This window comes from Nannobrachium achirus (assembly GCF_963921795.1).
Source record: "Nannobrachium achirus genome assembly, chromosome: 5".
Taxonomy (NCBI): Eukaryota; Metazoa; Chordata; class Actinopteri; order Myctophiformes; family Myctophidae; genus Nannobrachium; species Nannobrachium achirus.
In genome coordinates, this window is record NC_137814.1 from 15,280,357 (window position 1) to 15,300,544 (window position 20,188).

The 20,188-nt window shown below is 43.2% G+C and overlaps 1 protein-coding gene across 1 annotated transcript in view; it reads right to left on the bottom strand.

Annotated features, from left to right (window-relative positions):
* Window positions 1-20,188, bottom strand: part of astn1 (astrotactin 1) — a gene marked incomplete at both ends in the record, with an annotated part of 673,839 nt that overhangs the window by 73,151 nt on the left and 580,500 nt on the right. Inside the window, 3 exons of the mRNA XM_080725574.1 lie at window positions 1,294-1,445; window positions 3,637-3,770; window positions 6,886-7,166. Coding sequence (XP_080581700.1) covers window positions 1,294-1,445; window positions 3,637-3,770; window positions 6,886-7,166 — 567 coding nt within the window. The remainder of the gene's footprint in view (window positions 1-1,293; window positions 1,446-3,636; window positions 3,771-6,885; window positions 7,167-20,188) is intronic.

Consider the following 20,188-nt stretch of genomic DNA (forward strand, 5'->3'; position numbering starts at 1 on the left):
AAGCAGAACCGAGGGTGACGTCGGTTGCAGGGGCGTCACACCAAATTCTGGGCCCAGCTGGGTACAAGGATGCACTGCGGGCCCCCACGTGAATGTTCTTCATATTAGGGGGAGGAGGGGGTTTAACCCATTTTGTCTGGGCGTTGTTTTGTGCTTTAACTATTGAAAATGTGTGAAAATTGGTGCAAGTCTTTGAATGTTTCAAATCCTTCTAAGGTGTTTTGAAAAACCTGTTTCTATGTCAGTGGTGCTCAAAGTTCTTCATGTGAAGGACCCCAAAATTACATGTATTTGGCCCACCGACCCCCATCTCAAAATATTTAGTTCCGGGGACCCCCCAGAAGAAAGATTTTTGTTGCAAATGTTTGCTTAACAGTTTTTACTGCCAGATGTTATTATTTATTTATTGGGTCTGGTGCCAGCAAAAAGCAGCTTTCCTTTGCGATGTTATAGAAAATTATCTATTGGTTCTTTCTAAACAAATTCATTTTATAATGGACAGTCAAATGTGTACTTTGGCCATACTGGCAGCAGAGGGCAGCCTTATGCAAGAATTAATGTGAATTGGGCCGCTTGGTTGCCATCCATTCAGAGCACAGAATCGCAACAGATCCACAGATCCACAGATCCACAGAAAAAAGCCAGGAAGTGATTTGGGACTCCATTGATGTTTACGTGTGGTGGATTTCTGAGAGCAGCATTACGGGAGATGTTTGTACTGTACACGGCGGCGCGACCCCCCATCAGCTTTACAGTCATCAGACGAGGTAAAAAGAACGAGCGGGAACGTCTGTAGCAGTAAAAGAGTTAAAAAATAAAAATATTCAAAGATTTTCACAATTTTTCAGAAATAGCAGATCTACAAGCTCGCAGCGCGGCACTCGTTGCGCGGCACTCGTTGCAGCACTCGTTTTTAAAACACATTTTTGAACACTGCTCTTACAGTTTTTGCCCTAAAATCACACAAATCGTTACACAGTATGTCTACACTCACCTCATCAACATGGATCTGTCCCATATAGCGCCACCATCAGGCCGATTTCTTTAACACATTTTTGGACCTAAAATCACGCTGCGACCTGGCGGTCGCAATTAGGGAGTCTTACTGGTTATAACGTTCGTCATCAGTCTCATCAGGCATTACGTTTTTGTTTAGGGGCTGGACTGTAATTGTCTTAATATAATACTCAAACACAGGATTTTGTTCCCACTTTTTTTTTGCCATCACTACAGATATGCTCAAAAAGTGTGAAAAACGTATTTGGATAGCTATAGTGGAAGATAGTACGGTACCTGTCTCCACCTTGGAGTGGTCGGTCCTCTCGTTCACCTTCTCCTGGCTGATGAGGTAGTCCACGATCCTCACGCCGATGGGCGGCTCCGTGTGGTTCCACTCCATGATGACCAGCGAGCTGCTGGGCTCGTAGGCGTGGGAGAGCTTGAGCCTGCACGGCAACACCGGGAAAAAAACAACTGTTGACTGCACCAGTGTCGATTTCATCGACTGAAAGCTATCGACAAAAAATGTTCGTCGACTTTTTTCACTGAGGACAACTAAATGACAACGAAAGCTACGACTAGATATATTGACAATTTTGTCCACAAACTAGACAAATATTGTTCCTTCGAAACAATTGTGGGCTCGCTTCAAGCCAGAAAACAATGGCTATAAAATCACAAAATGTCAAGATCGCAGGCAGTGCTCACTTTGACGTTACTGACGTCAAAGATTGGTCCATTTTGTTCCAAAAAATTGTTATGCAAAAGTTGACCCGCTGGTGGCGCTATAACAGGCCAATGTGAGAAGGGTGGTATCTGTTCCTTGACCTATTGGGAATGTGCTTGCAAGATTTCACGCACATTGCAGGCTGTGTTCATGATTTGAGGTGTTTTTGGCTTTGGCCACTTTATCGCTGCTTGCAGCTATATTTATTATTATAATATTTTTGTGTGTGTGTGTGTGTGTGCACTTCATAGGCATATTAGATAAAGGTCCTTAGATAGTGTGTAGAATGTTTCATGCAAATTGCTAAAGAAATCCTAACAGGTTTAAGCGTTTCACAAACTGCTCAAAATGATATAGCGCCCCCGTTTGGCCAATTGGGGTAAGATTGGTTTTAGTGATATTTGGACTAACACTCTACATCTTTGCCAAATGCCATGAACATGTTACTTTGCATGTATGATTTAGAGGCAGAAGAATAATTTGCATAAAACTGCAATATTCATTGAATTTATTAAAAAAGCATGTTTCAATTTTAAAGAAATCCGATCTGACAGATCTTTAGAGATTGGTCCAAAGTTCACGTAAAAAAAGTTTTGTGCACGTGGAGCGAAAATTCCATTTTGAGCAGTTTTACAAACTGCTCAAAATGGCGGAAAATTTAAGGGCGGAGCTTACTTAACAACGACACAGATGTCTTCCGCTTGAGTCAAAGCACGCGTGTAACAAGTTGCATGTCTTCAAACAAAACGAGTCATGACTTATGCCCGTTTGAAGTTTGAATTTTCAAACGCTTCGTATAGCGCCCCCCTTTGGCCGATTGGAATAAAATTGGTTTCGGTGATACTTTGACTAACCCTCCACATCTTTGCCAAATGCCATGAACGTGTAACTTTGCATGTATGATTTAGAGGCCGAAGAATAATTTCCATAAAACCGCAATATTGATTGAATTATTAAAAAATTATATTTCACTTTAAAAGAAATCCGCCGAGATAAATCTGACCGTATTGGTCCAAAGTTCATGTGAAAAAAGTTTTGTGCGCGTAACGAAAAAAACCCAGGAGGAGATAGATTTTTACTGTTTTTCATATTATTCCGAATTGTGGGAGACCTAAAGGTCAGAGGTCAAAAGTTAGAGGGTAAAAGTTGTTCGGCATGAGGAGACGCATACATGTATACAGGTTTCATGGCTGTACCTAAAACACAGCATGAGCTATCCCTGTTCAAAGTTCGCACTTTCGAAGGCTTCCTACAGCGCCACCATTTGGCCGATTGCTGTATAAAATAATAGCACACTTCGCCACTGTAAGCTGAACACATTGATGTTTTTATTTTCATTTTCTCACTAAGTATGTAGGAGTAGAAAGGAACCGAAGTTCCCGTCTACAGTATGCATGATATGACTGATAGATAAATAATGACAACATCTAAAGTGTGCTCGCCTTTATAGGCGAGCCCACAATTAGACCGAATGTTCGGGAGGTACTAAGAGATCCGGTAGAACTAAAAGACAAGTCATTTTATGTTTGGTTGCGCTCTGAAAATAGCAGATCTACAAGCATGTAGATTGGCTATTTTCAGCATGCAACCAAGCAACCCATTACGACGCCATCGAAAATCTTATGATGTTTAGTCGACTAGAAATAGACTAAAACTAAAACCTTTCAGGTGACCAAAATATGACTAAAACTACATCAGGCATCACCTGGCTAATACATATTTGGATTTGTGCTCTTTTATTATTTATTATTATTATTATTTATTTTTTTACTGTCCTTGGTCAATATTTTTAATTGTAAATCGTCTCTATTGGGTGGAAACACCATACGTCCAAAACCGTTACTTTTCAGGACAGAAATTCAAAGATGGTAAAAGTATTCTGCATGCTATTGTATGGGTAGGCCACTCACATGGGTTGGGGCAGTGGGGCGCAGGTGGGCAGACCGTCCGACCCAAAGGCGCTGGAGTCACAGCGGCACCAGTCATCGATGACGTCACCTTTCCCGGAACACCACAGCATGCTCATCATGGCCTCCTGGAGGGCCTGGGGGGGAGGGAGAGAGAGAGAGAGAGAGAGAGAGAGAGAGAGAGAGAGAGAGAGAGAGAGAGAGAGAGAGAGAGAGGGAGAGATTATTTTAACCCATTTTAACCAAGTTTAAGTGTATAGAGGGTATATGCACATTTCTAAAAGGCAGACATTGTGAAAATAGCAGATCTACACGCTCACAACGCCTCGCATGTAGATCTGCTATTGTCACAATAGAACCGTGTTGTACAAAATGTAATGCCTCAACTCGTAGTGCTCGTCAGGGTGGGGGGTCCCCAGTTGAAATATGATGATATGAAGAGCTAAGAGCTAATTTAGTAGTTCTCACACTTTCAACATATATGTTGAAAGTTACAGTAGCTGCACTGTTTATTAATTGATATGTCACATACTACATTTTTAAATGGTTCTTGCATGCATGGTTCTTCCTTATTTCGGGTTGCACTTTTCAAATCAATCGGCGCTTGATGTACACCATTACCTATCTGAAGCACCAGGGGCGTCAATTGGGTATGGCTGCCATACCCTGGGTCCAGGGGGGGAAATAAAAGTTACTATTAAATATATATCCATGAATGTCTCTTTGTCTATCTGTGCTGGTTATTATGTTGTTAAATTACAGTAAAATAACTACAAATGCAACATTTAAGAAAATGGTCACTTTAACAAGGTATTGTGGCACGTTTACTAACATGCCAAGTTTAGCTGCACTTGAACATCCATTCCTGGCTGCCATATCCAGCTCAAGAATCCGTAGAAACGGGGGGGAAATAGAATGTACTTCTTAAAATAAATGTATCATGCCTGTTGCTAAGGTATGGCAACATGACTGGTGTCTTGCACGCACGCAAGACACCAGTCATGTTGCCATATATCTTACCGTTTTCTGAACTGACGCCACTGTGAAGCACGTTTCGACTTGCAAATTGATTTTCAAAGCCAGAAAGCGGATAAACACTGGCTCCATCGTAGAGCATACACACTATGTTTTGGAAAATGGACGACATTAATACAGTATTTCACAGGTGCACTGTGTGAGTCAATAAACAAAACGCGGCCGACCGCGGCTATATGGTCCTTTAAAGATTGAGGATGATGATAACCTGACACAGTGGGAGAGAGAGAGAGAGAGAGAGAGAGAGAGAGAGAGAGAGAGAGAGAGAACTGTATTGACATCTCTATATTGACATCTGCCCTCCCGCCGTCTCTCTGTGGGAGGCGGCAGCACACAGAGGCAGTTCAATAAAAGTCACAGCGGTTGAGACAGCCGCCACATGCCAGCGTGTCGCCCAGAAAGGTTAGCGGCACGCTGCGCCCGTGGAAGCTGTTTCCGAGGCACTGGGGCGTCACAAAGGGGGGGGGGGGGGGGGGGGGAGGAGTGGGACTGAGATACCAGGGCCCAAGGTGGAGGGGCTTTAATTATTTGATACTTTAGCTGTTGAAAAATAGCAGATATACAAGCTGGCAATGCGGCACTCGTAGACATGCTATTTTTGTGAAAATGTGTGCAAATCTTTGAATATATGTATTTTTTTAAGCAAACATTTGTAACTAAAATTTTGCTTCTGGGGGGTCCCTGGAACTAAATATTTTGAGATGGGAGTCCATGGCCAAATACATATCATTTTGGGGGTCCTTCACATGAAAATATTTGAGCGCCACTGAAACATAGGTTTTTCAAAACACCTTAGAAGGATTTGAAACATTCTTGCAAAAATGTTCAAGCTTTTAAAAAAAAAAAAAGCAGATCTACAAGCTCGCAGCTTGGCACTCGGTGCCGCGCTGTGAGCTTGTAGATCTGCTATTTTTCAATAGTTAAAGCACAAAGTAATGTGTAATAATGCGTTCCCAGTCTAAATGGCTTAAACCCCCTCCCCCATGAAGAACATTCATGCGGGGCCCACAGTGAGTCCTTGTACCCAGGGCCCAGAATCTGGTGTGACACTCCTGCCGAGGCACACTCACTACTGAGGCCCTGACGCACCGAGACGCGGAAATGTAATTAAAGTCATGAATCAATAAAGGTATGCAACAGAAGTTTTGCTGCTGTAGCTCTGGTCGAGCCCCCTCCACCCCCCCTGGCGTTCAGCTCAGTCCTTTGTAGCAATTATAACAACATGGGTTTTCGTCCTTGTTGATTACACTGACACGCACAAGCGCATCACCAAACACACACTGTGTGTCTAAAGCAATTTTCCATTACAAATTCTATTTTTACTTGAACCTGACCTACACATCCCTGATTCCCTATCCATAACCCTGAAATGTAACCCTAAACCAGGTGTCTTCAACAGGGGGTCCGGGACCCCTATGGGGTCCTCAGAGTTACTACAGGGGTTCTTCCAAATCTTTGTGTGATAGAAACCTTTTTTTCTCCTTTTTTATAGTAACCACTTGAAACCTAGTGTCCATATTCTGAGAACTTAAGCCAAAAATAGCAGATCTATAAGCTCACAACGCCTCGCGCTGCTATTTTCGGTAAAGAGATTTGGTGTAGAGGGGAAAAAGAGCAGACTAAGTACAGAGTGAAAAGGTCAAGTTTATTAAGTATTGACGGTTCAAGTGGTTAAATATCTTAAAACACAAATTTACATGAATCCAAAATACAACGAAACTATATGGAATCTATGAAAAGGTTGTGGGGGTCCCTGGTTCATCTCTCTCTCTCAACTAAGGGGTCCTTCGCCTGAAAACGTTGAACATTTGTAACTCAGATATTGCTTCTGGGGGTCCCTGAAAGTGAAACTAAATATTTTGAGATGGGAGTCCGTGGCCAAATACATGTCATTTTGGGGGTCGTTCACATGAAAAAGTTTGAGTACCCTGACAAAGAAACATAGGTTATTCAAAAAACCTCGGGGCCTTCACACTCGGGGCCCTCGCACTTTGGGCCCTCGCAGCCGCGCTGTGAGCTTGTATATCTGCTATTTTTCAATAGTTAAAGCACAAAATAATGCGTTCCAGGTCTAAATGGGTTAAACCCCCTCCTCCCCCTATGAAGAACATTCATGGGGGTCCCGCAGTGAATCCTTGTACCCAGGGCCCAGAATTTGGTGTGACACCCCTGCATGCACATGCACAAAGGAACAGAACACACACACACATAAACTACCTGGTAGGTCTCATTGTTGGACACCAGCTCGTAGAGGGGCGCTGCCTTGGTGATCTGCAGCAGGACGGGCTCGGACTGCTGCCTCCCCCCTGCGGCCGCCCCGGGGCTCATGTGGCACAGGTGGCAGGAGCGCGGGCACTGGCCCTGGCTGGAGCAGTCCATGCGCACGCCCGCCGCCAGCCGCTTGGCGCCCGTGTCCAGCAGGCTGGCGATGTACGCCGGGTAGGTCAGGGTCCGCGGCTCCTTGTCGCGCTCCTCGGACTCCTCGGACGGAGAGTTGCCTGGAAGGAGAAGCAGAACAGGGAGGAGACGGGAGAAGGGATTAGATTGACTGATTGACTGATTGATTACAGCATCGATCTATTACATGGGCCCGGACTATACGGCCACATTATTCCACTATTCCATTATTAGTATGTGGCTAACCTATTGGACCTATATGACAATGCAGTTTGCACTTGGGCTATTTTGCACTTTTAGGTAGTTCCGATTTTTGAGCGGTGCTAACCGCTCCTACATCTGGCTTTGTCTGTTTGTATGTACGTTTTTCAGTGAAGATTGACAGGAAACTAGGAGAAAAACAGATGGAGAGAGACATGCAGCAAAGGTAGTCGGGAATGGGACTACTACATTGAGCACTTGGAATTGACGGCCAACGATCCGAGCCCAAAGTTACAAATAAGTTAAGCAGGTTTCAACTTCAGATACAATGCTAGAAATATGCTTGTAGCTTATTTTGTGTCTGCCAGTCTGAACACAGCATTACCCTAAACTTAACCACACCAAACTCATGCCTATACTCAAGCATACAGCACGCATACCTATACAATACAGTTAGGTGAACGTAAGTAGAAAATAGCTGCCCAAACGGTCTTGACACATGGAAATGCAACACGCCGTGAGATCGACGATTTTTGGTTACGAGATTTGGGGTAGAGGGAAAAAACGAAGTATATCGAGCCACGAAAACACCATTCAAAATCGAATAGAACATTGAGTATAATGGCGATGTTGTGCCATGTTCTATTCAACTCCTCAAGCTATAGGTTTTTAGTGGTTCTAGCTGCAGTAACTTGGAGTACCTATAACACCATGGAGGATTTGAACCTGTCACGATCGTCACACTAGTGGCGTTTCCATTAAGGCTTATTCACATAAATCTTTTTATGGAAACACTTCAAAATTCGAATAAACTTTCATTATCCGCAAAAACCTATATGCGTTTGAAGGAGGTGGATTTTGAGGCTTTATCGAGAAAAAAAAAAACGAAATGCGCATTAGTTAATGGAAACGGGTCCGCCAATAAATGCGAATAAATGATGACGTTCTGGTCCATTGTCCTCCAAGTTAACACTTTCCCCTGCCGCTTAACGTCCATTGTATAGTGCCTGCCTACAAAACGAACCGGTTGTTACACACGGAGTGACACGGACCGTGTGTAAATTCCTCCCGTTTTCACAACATGCCAGCTGTAGCTCTGCATACAGACTGTTGTGCAAAGACAACCTCCGACAGAACCAGTGGTGGGCAAGGAGGTAGGGAGGGAGGGAGCGCTTTGCTGTGTTCAGCTAGACCGCGCTGAGTCGGCTCATGCGACCGTCGCTAATTCGAATGACACCCGCAAATGGAAACAGGCTAAATTCGCTTTGTCTTAATGCGCATTTCGGATAATTCGCTTCCTATTTTTGAATAAGTTTATGGAAACATGACTACTGACTCTACCTGTTTCTAACTCTTTCTAAAAGGTTCTCAAACTTTTCAGGCCACGACCCCCTCAAAATGATCATATTTGAACTGCTTTACATAACCTGGTTCAAGCCTTGCTTCTTTGCCAGGTGGTAGATGCTGCTGTATTCCACCCGTGGCTAGTGTGTACGTTCTGTTAGTGCTCCGCTCTGCCGTGTTTGCAGTGACCTCCTATTCACCCCAAACCATAGTCCGCCTCAAGGACCATCTCTGCCTGTTGGACTGTGTTGTTCCAGCAGCTACAGCTCTGCTCCGCTGGAGTATTTCTGAACAAACAACATTTGAACTCCAAATCCTGCCTGTGACTCTGTGTTTGCACCTGGGTTCCAAAACATTGTATTGTGACTGAACCCTATAGCCTCCACCAGAGGCGTCACACCAAATTCTGGGCCCTGGGTACAAGGATTCACTGCGGGGCCCCTGTGCTTTAACTATTGAAAAATAGCTGATATACAAGCTCACAGCGCGGCACCGAGTGCCGCGCTGCGAGCTTGTAGATCTGCTATTTTTGAAAAATCATGAAAATCTTTGAATATTTCAAATCCTTCTATTTTTGAAAAATCATGAAAATCTTTGAATATTTCAAATCCTTCTGAGGTTTTTTGAAAAACCTATATTTCTATGTCAGTGGAGCTCAAACCTTTTCATGTGAAGGACCCCCAAAATGGTATGTATTTGGCCACGGAACCCCATCTCAAAATATTGAGTTCCAGGGACCCCCCCCCCCCCCCCCCCCCAACAAATGTTCGCTTAACAAATACATATATTCAAAGATCTGCACACATTTTCACGACTTTTCAAAAATAGCAGATCTACAAGCTTGCAGCGCGGCACTCGGTGCCGCGCTGTGAGCTTGTATATCTGCTATTTTTCAATAGCTAAAGTATAAAATAATTAAGGCCCCTCCACCACCTTGGGCCCCAGTAACTCAGTCCCACTTTCCTACCCCTTGTGACGCCCCTGCCTCCACGGCGGAGGGTAGAAATGTTACCCCTGTGCCATCTGGCTGCCCCGGCCGTCCCCCACCTTGTTTTTGCTTGTGATCATTGACAAAACAGAGAGGCCTAAGGCCTCTCTGTTTTGTCAATGATCCTGGCCTGGCCTTACACCAGTGGTCCCCGACAGTGTTGCCAGAGTTTGCAGAGAGAAAACAAGCGGCCTGGTCTATTAACGAGTCCAAAAGGAGTACACTTTACGTTTACTATTTATCGGTGTCACAAAGAAAACTCACTTTTTGACTCGGTTTTATAGAAGAAAAAAAATACCATGACATTTCTTGTTCTTAAAAGAAAAACATACATGTTTTGATGATAATGTTGCATTATCATTCTAATCTTAACGCTTCCAGTGCCAGCCCCTAGAGGGCACCAAAGAATGCCAGACTTTCTCCCATAGGGGACTGCATTAGCATCCGGGGGCTCACGTTGCAGTGACGCGCGTGCTCACGTTCGTGCACGTCATGGAAAGGTCCCGGATGATAATGCTAACAGAATAGCTATTCCCATTTTGTCATTTTAAAGATCATTTTTCGGCGATTTCGCCGTAAATAAACCTCGCGCCACATCCCTAAAAACACAATCCAGAGATATGGGCCTCCAAAGATGTGGTTTTTCATTGGATTCGGCGGCGATTAGCGGGGCCGTTCGCGGCTAACGGCCGGCATGGCGGCCCCCGGATTTGGAACACTGTATTTTAAATTTAGGCTCAGGCTTCAGAAGGCCTCGGATCATTTTATTCATTTCATTAAAAAAGCCGAACATGTTCGGGATAGGCACACTGGACGTCGTTCCGGAAGCGGCGCTGAACATTTGGTGAACATTGGGGGGCTCAAAAATGTATTTTAAACCATTTTTAATGGAATATATCGTCGGACCATGTAAAATGGCTAGCTGGCTAGCGTAGGACGAGCCAGGACCACCCACGACTCTACAAGCAGCTCAGGGTAAGTCAATTAATAAAAAAAAAATTGTATTGGATTGAAATAAAGCCGAACATGTTCGGGATAGGCACAGAATGAGTTAAGTGTTTTGACAATTGAGTACCTGAGACGAATAACAGTCCATTTTTTATTTTTGAATATAGATATTTAGGAAGACATAGATGGGCAAAAATACATTGAAAAGTATTTTGATACAAAATACAAATACTGGGTCAAAAGATGTATCAAAATACATAATATAAATACAGGCCTGAGAACTTATTTTGTATTTTGAAAATACATGAAATACATTTTATAAAAATGTATGCAATGATTAGTAATTGTATAGATTGATTGCCAAGTAATACATTAATTGCCTCTCAGAATTTCTAAGAATAAATTGACCATACTATGGTGTTTGTCTTTGGAGCAGGCAACCTAAATGTACAGTTTAAACCTTTATGAATGTTTAAAATATGTCCATTTGAGAATAAAATGACATTGAAAAAGTATTTTGTATTTATACTAGACCTGGAAGTATTTTGATACAAATTACATCAATTTTTTTCCATCCCAGCCAAATACAAATTACAAAATACAAAAAGGTATTTCAAATACGTATTTCAAATACATGTATTTCAAATACTGACCATCTCTGTAGGAATACAGGTCCTGGACTAAATCACAGTTCAATATGAGCACCCAGCATAGCCTGATGCTCCATTTGTTTCTCCCCCCCTGTCACCTTTGCTTAAATCGAAAAACCTATACAGTATAATTCCTCAAGTGCTGGGTGTGCTTACCAGAGTTACCAAATTCAAAATCACTTGCAGTAAAAGAAAACTGATCTCAGTTCCAACAAACTGGAAATGTTTAGGTATACATAATTATCGTCACTGTCGGGCAGAAACCTCTTATCTCCAAGTTTCAAGTTTGTACGTTTTTTTTAGCCCTGCTTCATCATTCAAGGCTGTCGCACAGAGTAGTAGTAGTAGTAGTGAAAACAGCCGATCAACAAGCACACAACGCCTCGCGGTGCGAGGCGTTGTGTGCTTGTAGATCTGCTATTTTCACTAGTTTAGTTCATTTTTAAAACGATAAATACAAAACGAGCGGTCTTGGACATACGAGTTTTCCACCCGACAACGACGATATAAAAAGTCCTCAGCTCAACTGCTCCGTTGATGCATGCCAAGTATCGAATGCCACTACAAAGCAACTGAGACCGGGGCTATTGCATTATTCACCCCCATATATAGCTTTTATTGTTTTGCAGGCACAAGTGGGACTCCAGACTTCATTATCCTGTCTTCTCTATTGCACACAGGCCATATGCGTACTACCAGGGGAGTGCTAAGTAACTCTATGGCAATGCCATAGGCTTATAACTTGTTGACAGGGCAGACAGAAAGAGACAAACCTGCCACGGCTAATATCACAACAGGCTGAGATTTAGTTTCGCCGGGATTTGAATAGAACACGTGGCCGGGATTGGAATCTATGAGCTGAGAGAGACAGGAAATTTATAATTGTTCTGCTCAGCCCTGATTCTCTGGGTCTGTCTGTCTGTCTGTCTGGCTATAGATCAAGGGTCTTCAACAGGGGGTCCTCAGAGTCCTCCACCTCCAAATCTTTGTGTGACTTTTTTAACCACTCGAACCCATATTCTGAGTGAGAACTTTAGCCAAAAATAGCTACAATCGGCTATTTTCGGCAAAGAGGTTTTGTGTTGAAGGGAAACAAGACCACACTAACTACAGAGTGAAAGGTCAAGATTATTATGTATTGACGGTTCAAGTAGTTAAATATCTGAAAAGACAAATTGACATGAATCCAAAATACACTGATGATTGTGCTGTCAAACAATGAAACGATGGAATCTATGAAGAGGTTGTGGGGGTCCTGCTTCATCTCTCTCTCAACTAAGGGGTCCTTGGCCTGAAAACGTTGAAGAGACCCCTGCTATAGATAGTTGGTGTACCTGGCACCTTCAAATAAAGCAACTGAAAGGAGGTGGTGGATGCTAGGGTGGATATAGCTCAATAGCTGGGTGGGGGAGAGAGACAGAGACAGAGACAGAGAAAAAAATGTGAGAAAAGAAGGATTTGGGGTGTTTAAGGCTAAACTTTGTAATTTTCTTTCTTTTATGAAGACGGGTTATTTCAGGGGATCGCTCAGCGGTAAGCAAGCGCAGGCCTTTAAAGAGCTTCAAGCACCAATTAGGGAATAGTCTGGTTGTGAGAGGAGAGCTCCTGCTGATGAAATATGATATGGCTTTAAGAGCTGTGGAGTGATGCACGCACGCACGCACGCACGCACGCACGCACTCACGCACGCACGCACGCGCACGCGCACACACACACACACACACACACACACGCACACACACACGCACAAAAGGCAATGCTAGATGAAATTGTGCATGTGCGTCTGTGTGTAGGTGAGCTATACTTAAGCCATTAATATAGTATATTGTGTAATTATAATATAGTATATTGTGTAATTATAATATAGTATATTGTGTGTGTGTGTGTGTGTGCGCGCGCGCGTGCGTGCGTACATACGTGCTCGCGCGTGCGTGCGTGCGTGCGTGTGTGCACGCGTGTATTCAATGTTCCATGGATGAGCATGTCAGATGTCAAGGTGACCTTGATGATGTTAACAACGCGTAACTTCGGGGCTCTACGATTGTGTCAGATAAGCCCTTAACCAATCAGAAAGGGGTTATGTAAATTAGGTCCGTTAAAAGCACTCTGACCCCTGAGCAACGTTTAGTGTGCGTAAGTGCGCGTGCGCGTGCGTGCGTACATGTGTGATATGTCTCTGGGACAGCCATGACAGTTCCTGATTAATCAAAGGGGATGAGCAGGAAGCATAGGCATGTGTGTGTGTGTGTGTGTGTGTGTGTGTGTGTGTGTGTGTGTGTGTGTGTGTGTGTGTGTGTGTGTGTGTGTGTGTGTGTGTGTGTGTGTGTGTGTGTGTTTCTGACTGTGAGAGCTAAAACTGGAGAAAGCGAGCGACAGAGTGAAGGAGCACCTTGACATTTATAAACCGTGTGTGCGTGTACATTTGCATACATCATATCATCACTGTCGGGCAGAAACCTCGTATCTCCAAGTTTTACATTTTTTATTTTTTTCGCAAAGTAAAGCACTGCTTCATCACACAAGGCCATCGCACAAAAGTAGTGAAAACAGCTGATCTACAAGACACACAACGCCTCGCGGTGCGAGGCGTTGTGTGCTTGTAGATCAGCTGTTTTCACTAGTTTAAATCATTTTAAAAATGATAAATACAAATCAAATGGTTTTGGACATGCTAGGTTTCCACCCGACAACGACGATATCGTCTCTGTCGGGTGGAAAATGTCTGTTACTTTTCAGGGGTGAAATTCAAAAGCATCAAACAGAAGGAGAACGGTGCTTGTGGAGTTGCTGTTGTGATACCTGTGTGTCATGCTGTAGTATGACCACACTAAGGTTTCTGGGCGACAGCGACGACATACTGTATCCCTATAACAAATAAATACATGGTTTTAAAATCTAAAAACTAACGGTAACAGCGGTGATGGTGAACAGTTAGTGCTTTACTCACTAGTTCACCCATAGAATGATGTATTTCCTATCAATTGCACACTCCATGGAGACTTGAATTCATGGAGTTTATTTTTATTTTTTTTATCACATTACAAAGCCAATATTATAGACCAGAGTTCCCCAATTAGTTTTCCCCAAGGGCCGAATCCTGTCTAGGGTACCAAGCCGAGGGCCACAACTCCAGCAACTGCGACAGTTCAGATATCGTCGTTGTCGGGTGAAAGTCTTGTATGTCCAAAACCATTCGTTTTGCATTTATCATTTTAAAAATGATTTAAACTAGTGAAAACAGCCGATCTACACAACGCCTCACACCGCGAGGCGTTGTGTGCTTGTAGATCTACTGTTTTCACTACTTTTGTGCGACGGCCTTGTATGATTTGCGAAAGAACATATACATTTGGAGATACGAGATTTCCACACGACATTGACGATATACTGGTGTTGTTGCTGCTCTTATACCACCATTATTACTGGGGTTGGTGTGGGCCAGACAGTAGCCCCCCGCGGGCCATTTGCCGCCTATTGGGGAACCCTGATATAGACCCTCATGTATCAGATAGGAGACACAAAGAGTCTCATTTGTGTCTCCATAGGGAATCACTGCTGGTCATCAACTTATTGGCTGAGGAATGCGACAAAAACTAAAATATCCATGGATTGAAGTCTCCATGGGGTGTGTGGTTGATAGGGAATAATGAATACGTAATTTTGGGGGTGAACCATCAAATAATTAGCTGACTACCATGGCGGTTACAACTCATGCACTCATATTAATACTGATGATGTGTGCAGTTATACAACACATTTCTACCTACTGTATAGTACAGCCATGAAAGGGTAGCGTGACTACAGATTACCATCTGTACATCATCTCTACTGTCATACTCTCTCTCTCTCTCTCTCTCTCTCTCTTAGTAGATTCGGTTATGTATGTACTACACTAGTTATTTCAGCTTCAAATAGGAGACGTCATAAAACAGAGCCAAAACCTAATGCCAAAAAAGACACACAGGACCGAAATGCATGATCTCCTGGCAGTCCTTCTGGGTTATGGGATTTAAACAGCTGCCACGTCGCTTCTGGCTATGGGATCAGTGTGGCTTACGAACACACAGCTGTCCCTTCGGCTTATGATGGGAACAATGTCACTTATAAATGGTCACTGTCGGGCAGAAACCTCGTATCTCCAAGTTTTAAATTTGTACGTGTTTTCGTAAAGTAAAGCCCTGCTTCATCATACAAAACTGTGACACAAAACTAGTGAAAATAGCAGATCTACAAGCACACCACGCCTCGCATCGTGAGGCGCTGTGTGTTTGTAGATCGTCTATTTTTACTATTTTGAATTGTTTTTTTAACGGTTTTGGACCAGACAACGACGAAATACTGCATGCCTTTTACTGGAAACAAGCAGAAAGATGCTACACAGTGAACCTTTTAACCACTTAAACCACATGGACTTAGTGGACTGGTGTCCCCCAGGCTTCTACACTTGGTCCTTTTACCTCTTCGCCACATCTCTTTGCCGAAAATAGCTGATCCGCAAGCTCACAGCTTGAGATTGTATTCTGCTGTTTATGCTGAATTTCACCCAGAATACGGATGCTAGGGTTCGTCAAATCGATATTTGGACACAAACAATTTGAAGGTGCATAGCGTCGTTGTCGAGCAGAAACCTTGTATCTCCAAGTTTCAAATTTGTATGTTTTTTTGCGAAGTGAAGCCCTGCTTCATTATACAAGGCTGTCGCACAAGGGTAGTGAAAACAGCAGATCTACAAGCACACAACGCCTCGCGGTGCGAGGCGGTGTGTGCTTGTAGATTGGCTGTTTTCGCTAGTTTAAATCATTTTTAGAATGATGAATGCAAAACCAACGGTTTTGGACATACCTGTACAAGGTTTTCACCCGACAACGAAGAATAAAAGAGTTCTTGCCATCGCCGTGCTTCACCGATGCCAAAGTATATTAGCCTGGTGGGCAAGGCATGTTCCAGAAAGCCCTCTGAAACATTCACATATTGCCCTGCTGCCAGCCAGCATATCATCCATCCACGTCCAGCTGGCAGCGCTCCAACCAAGCAGCTCTCATCATCAGCTCTACTGTCTTCACCTGGCAGAAGATGAACTGAGCTGTTCCCATAACCACCGTATCGGAGGTATCGGAAAAGCGCTATCGGCATCTATCAGTATGCCAGGATATGCCACTCTGATAAAACGTAATTTATCACATAATATTTCAATTTAAAGGTCTTGAATTATTTTGTATTGTGAATCCTTCCGTTGATGTTGCACTACTGTTTTATACTCTTACTGTATTTTATCATTTTACCAACTCTTAGCTGCACTTTAACAATTAGTAATGGATTTAACCCTTGTTTTAAACGTATTATAGATCAGTGGTTCAGAAACATTTTAATTTCAAGGACCGCCATAACTCTTAGAGTTATAGACCTGTAAGGATCCATTTGGAACCCCCCCCCCCCCCCAAGGAACCCAGATGGTCCCTGGACCCCACTTTGAGAGCCACTGCCCAAGCTGTTTTTAATGGCTAGGTCAGACTTACAGTAAGTCTTCCTTTTATTATAGTTTTTATTTTATTTTATCTTTATTACATTGGTACTGTCTACAGCAGTGCAGCTACGACTGCTCAATTCCCCCCATGGGACCAATAAAGGTTTATGTATCTACCTTATCTTATCCCACTGAGCGTCTAAAAAATACCTCATGCTTCCTATACTAATTCAACTTTGGGATAGTTTACTATCAAAACTATTTCAAAGAATACAACTGCAGACAGAGCAACGAGTCAGGGAAAATATCTATCAACCGCACACCTAGAAGAGACCAGGGACATGCTGGGCCCTGATTCAGCCCAGGAAAAAGAGTTGGAGAGGCCCTCATTGCGCGCTATAGAGAGAGAGAGAGATCTCTCTCTATAGCGCTGCTGTTACTCAAAGATTTGTCATTTCAGATCATGACAAGTGACAAGCCAGTGGGCCAATTACTGTACATGAGTTATATTTTGTCGTTGTCGGGTGTAAACCTTGTATGTCCAAAACCGTTTGTTTTGTATTTATCATTTTAAAAATGATTTAAACTAGTGAAAACAGCCGATCTACAAGCACACAACGCCTCGCGGTGTTGTGTGCTTGTAGATCTGCTGTTTTCACTACTTTTGTGCGACGGCCTTGTATGATGACGGCCTTGTATGATGACGGCCTTGTATGCGACGGCCTTGTATGATACAAGCACACAACGCCTCGCACCGCGAGGCGTTGTGTGCTTGTAGATCTGCTGTTTTCACTAGTTTTGTGCGACGGCCTTGTATGATGAAGCAGGGCTTTGCTTTGCGAAAAAATCTACAAATTTGAAACTTGGAGATACGAGGTTTCTGCCCGACAGTGACTATTTACTTTGTTGGCAGCTCAGCCCCCAAAATGTAACGAAGGCAGACATTTTATTTTACATTTTTTCCTAATGGCCGGCCTGGACCGGCCGGGAATGAACGGGCCGTTCGGGAGTTGTCCCGCTTTTCCCAATGGCCAGCACGTCCCTGATCAAAACCATTTCAAAGAATACAACTGCAGACAGAGCAACGAGTCAGGGAGAATATCTATCAACAGCACACCCAGAAGAGACTGTCGAGGGGAGCAAGTATCCCTGCCCTTTTCCCCCGTGTGGTATTTGTTCATTCTAAGCAGTGGAAATATTACAATGTGTTTTCAGAAAGGTCAGGAAGGAAAGTTATTGTAAGGTGTCACTGTACTGGAATAATAACTGTAATGACCCTAAATGTATATTTCTAAAATAAAACAATAACACTGAAATGTAATACAAATAGGTCTTCAAGCTTATACAATTGAAACTCAAATTCTAGACTCCCCAACTGGTCATGGTTAGTCGGTACGTTTAGCTCAAGACCCAACCCAGTGAGCCATAGCCATATCATCGTGTTATAACTGGTCTAAAATGTAACATCTTTTAGATGGTTAAGCTTAGATTAGACGTTGAAACAACGTCGTTTCAACAGTTATATATAGAGTCTATAAACTGTATAGATGCTTTTGAAAAATGTTGGAATTGTTGGAAAAGTTGCGTTTTTTGACAGCAATACTTTACAAATCTGTTTACATTCTCCGTGACTAAAACAAGTAGTAGTGATTGGTCGAAAAGGATAATTTCCGGGGGAAATACATACGACGGAAGTCCCGCCCCTATAGACACTCTCTGCATTAGGTCGTGACCAGGCTTTTCTCCTCTTTGATGATTAAAGGCTGGGAAAGAGACTAGGTTATCCACCTGTTTCCGCGAGAATTTACTGTAGCATTATTTGCGGGACACTTCCGGTTAACGTCGCGTCGCAGATGCAACCGTTGTGAGCTTGTAGATCACTCTCGGCTGCGGCGCCGGAAGCTGCCTGCACATTCTGCGCAATGCACAACGAGATGTTGGAAAGTTGTGGATATGTGGAATGAATGAGGACGTGTTTCAGAGAGCTTAAAGTTTTACTATGTAACTTTTTTTATAAAACAAATCTTAAAATTCTCCTAACTATTAAATCACAAAAGTTTTAGAAGATCCGCGCCGTGAATTTCAGCCTGTAAAGCCTTCTCTGTATGTAAACTGAGATCCTTGCCGTGGACCGGATCTCGCGCCAAAATTGCGTCATCACACTACCGGCCAATCACAGCGAGGGTTATACAACTGCCGGCCAATCACAGCGCATCTTGAAGTGGGGTCGCTATGGCAGCCATATTTGTTGTCGCCCGTTTGTACCATCCCTTCTCTAGGTAATTTCGCCTACCAGGCAGGGTGAAGGAGTCCGTATCTCTGGAATTACTGAACGCACAGGAACAAGGGACCCCTTAAAAGATAGATCTCAGCGAGGTGGAGGCAGACGCGGGGGTCTGAAGGTACGAAAAACGTCCGAAAGACGCGGACGCGACCGCGGTTTGCTATAGGGCTAATGACCACTAGTTGGGCATCTTACACAGTATGGCTTTAAGTTAAAGTATCAATACAATCATTTTGATATACTCTGTTACAAGCAAAAGTCCAAATTGACTGGAGTAAAAGTACAAAAGTATTGGTACCAAAATGCACTTGAAGTGTCAAGAGTAGAAAGTACTCATCATGATGCAGAATGTCCCATGTCCCAAGTTTTTTAAATGTATAATTCGATCGAAAATAGCAGCTCTAAAAGCTCTACGCATTGTGATCTTGTAGATTGGGTATTTTCAAGTGGCCGAAATGTTTAGGGCTGAAGTGGTTACTGTCTGTTTGGTGATAATAATCGAAATCTACAAAGTTAACTACAGTAGTAGTAACGGAAGTCTTCAAATAATTGTAGAGGAGCAAAAGCATAACATTTGCCTCTGAGATGTAGTGTAGGAGAAGATAAAGTACAGGAAAACACCTCAAAATGGTATTTAAGTACAGCACTTGAGTACATGTACTTAGTCCTGCAGTAGGTTCTACACCAGGGGTCTTCAACAGGGGGTCCGGGACCCCTAAGGAGTCCTCAGAGTTACTAGTGTGTTAGAAACCTTTTTTCTCCTTCTCCTTATTAACCACTTGAACACTTTAGCCAGAAATAGCAGATCTACAAGCTCACTTGTAGATCGGCTATTTCCGGCAAAGAGGTTTGGTGTAGACGGGAAAAAGAGCAGACTACCGTAAGTACAGAGTGAAAGGTTACGTTTATTAAGTTTTGACGGATCAAGTGGTTAAATATCTGAAAACACAACTTGACATGAATCCAAAATACACAGATGATTCATTGTGCTGTCAAACAACGAAACTATGGAATCTATGAAAAGGTTGTGGGGGCCGGGGGTCCCTGCTTCATCTCTCTCTCAACTAAGGGGTCCTTGGCCTGAAAACGCAGAAGACCCCTGTAGTCCAGTCATTTTAGGGTTAGACCTAGAACAAATTGCAATAGTAGCAAACTCAACTGATTTTGTATCCTCATTATGTCCTTAGTGAGGGAAAAAAAGTCCCAAGGAATCCCACCGGGGCAAAGTTTTGAAAACGACCTAC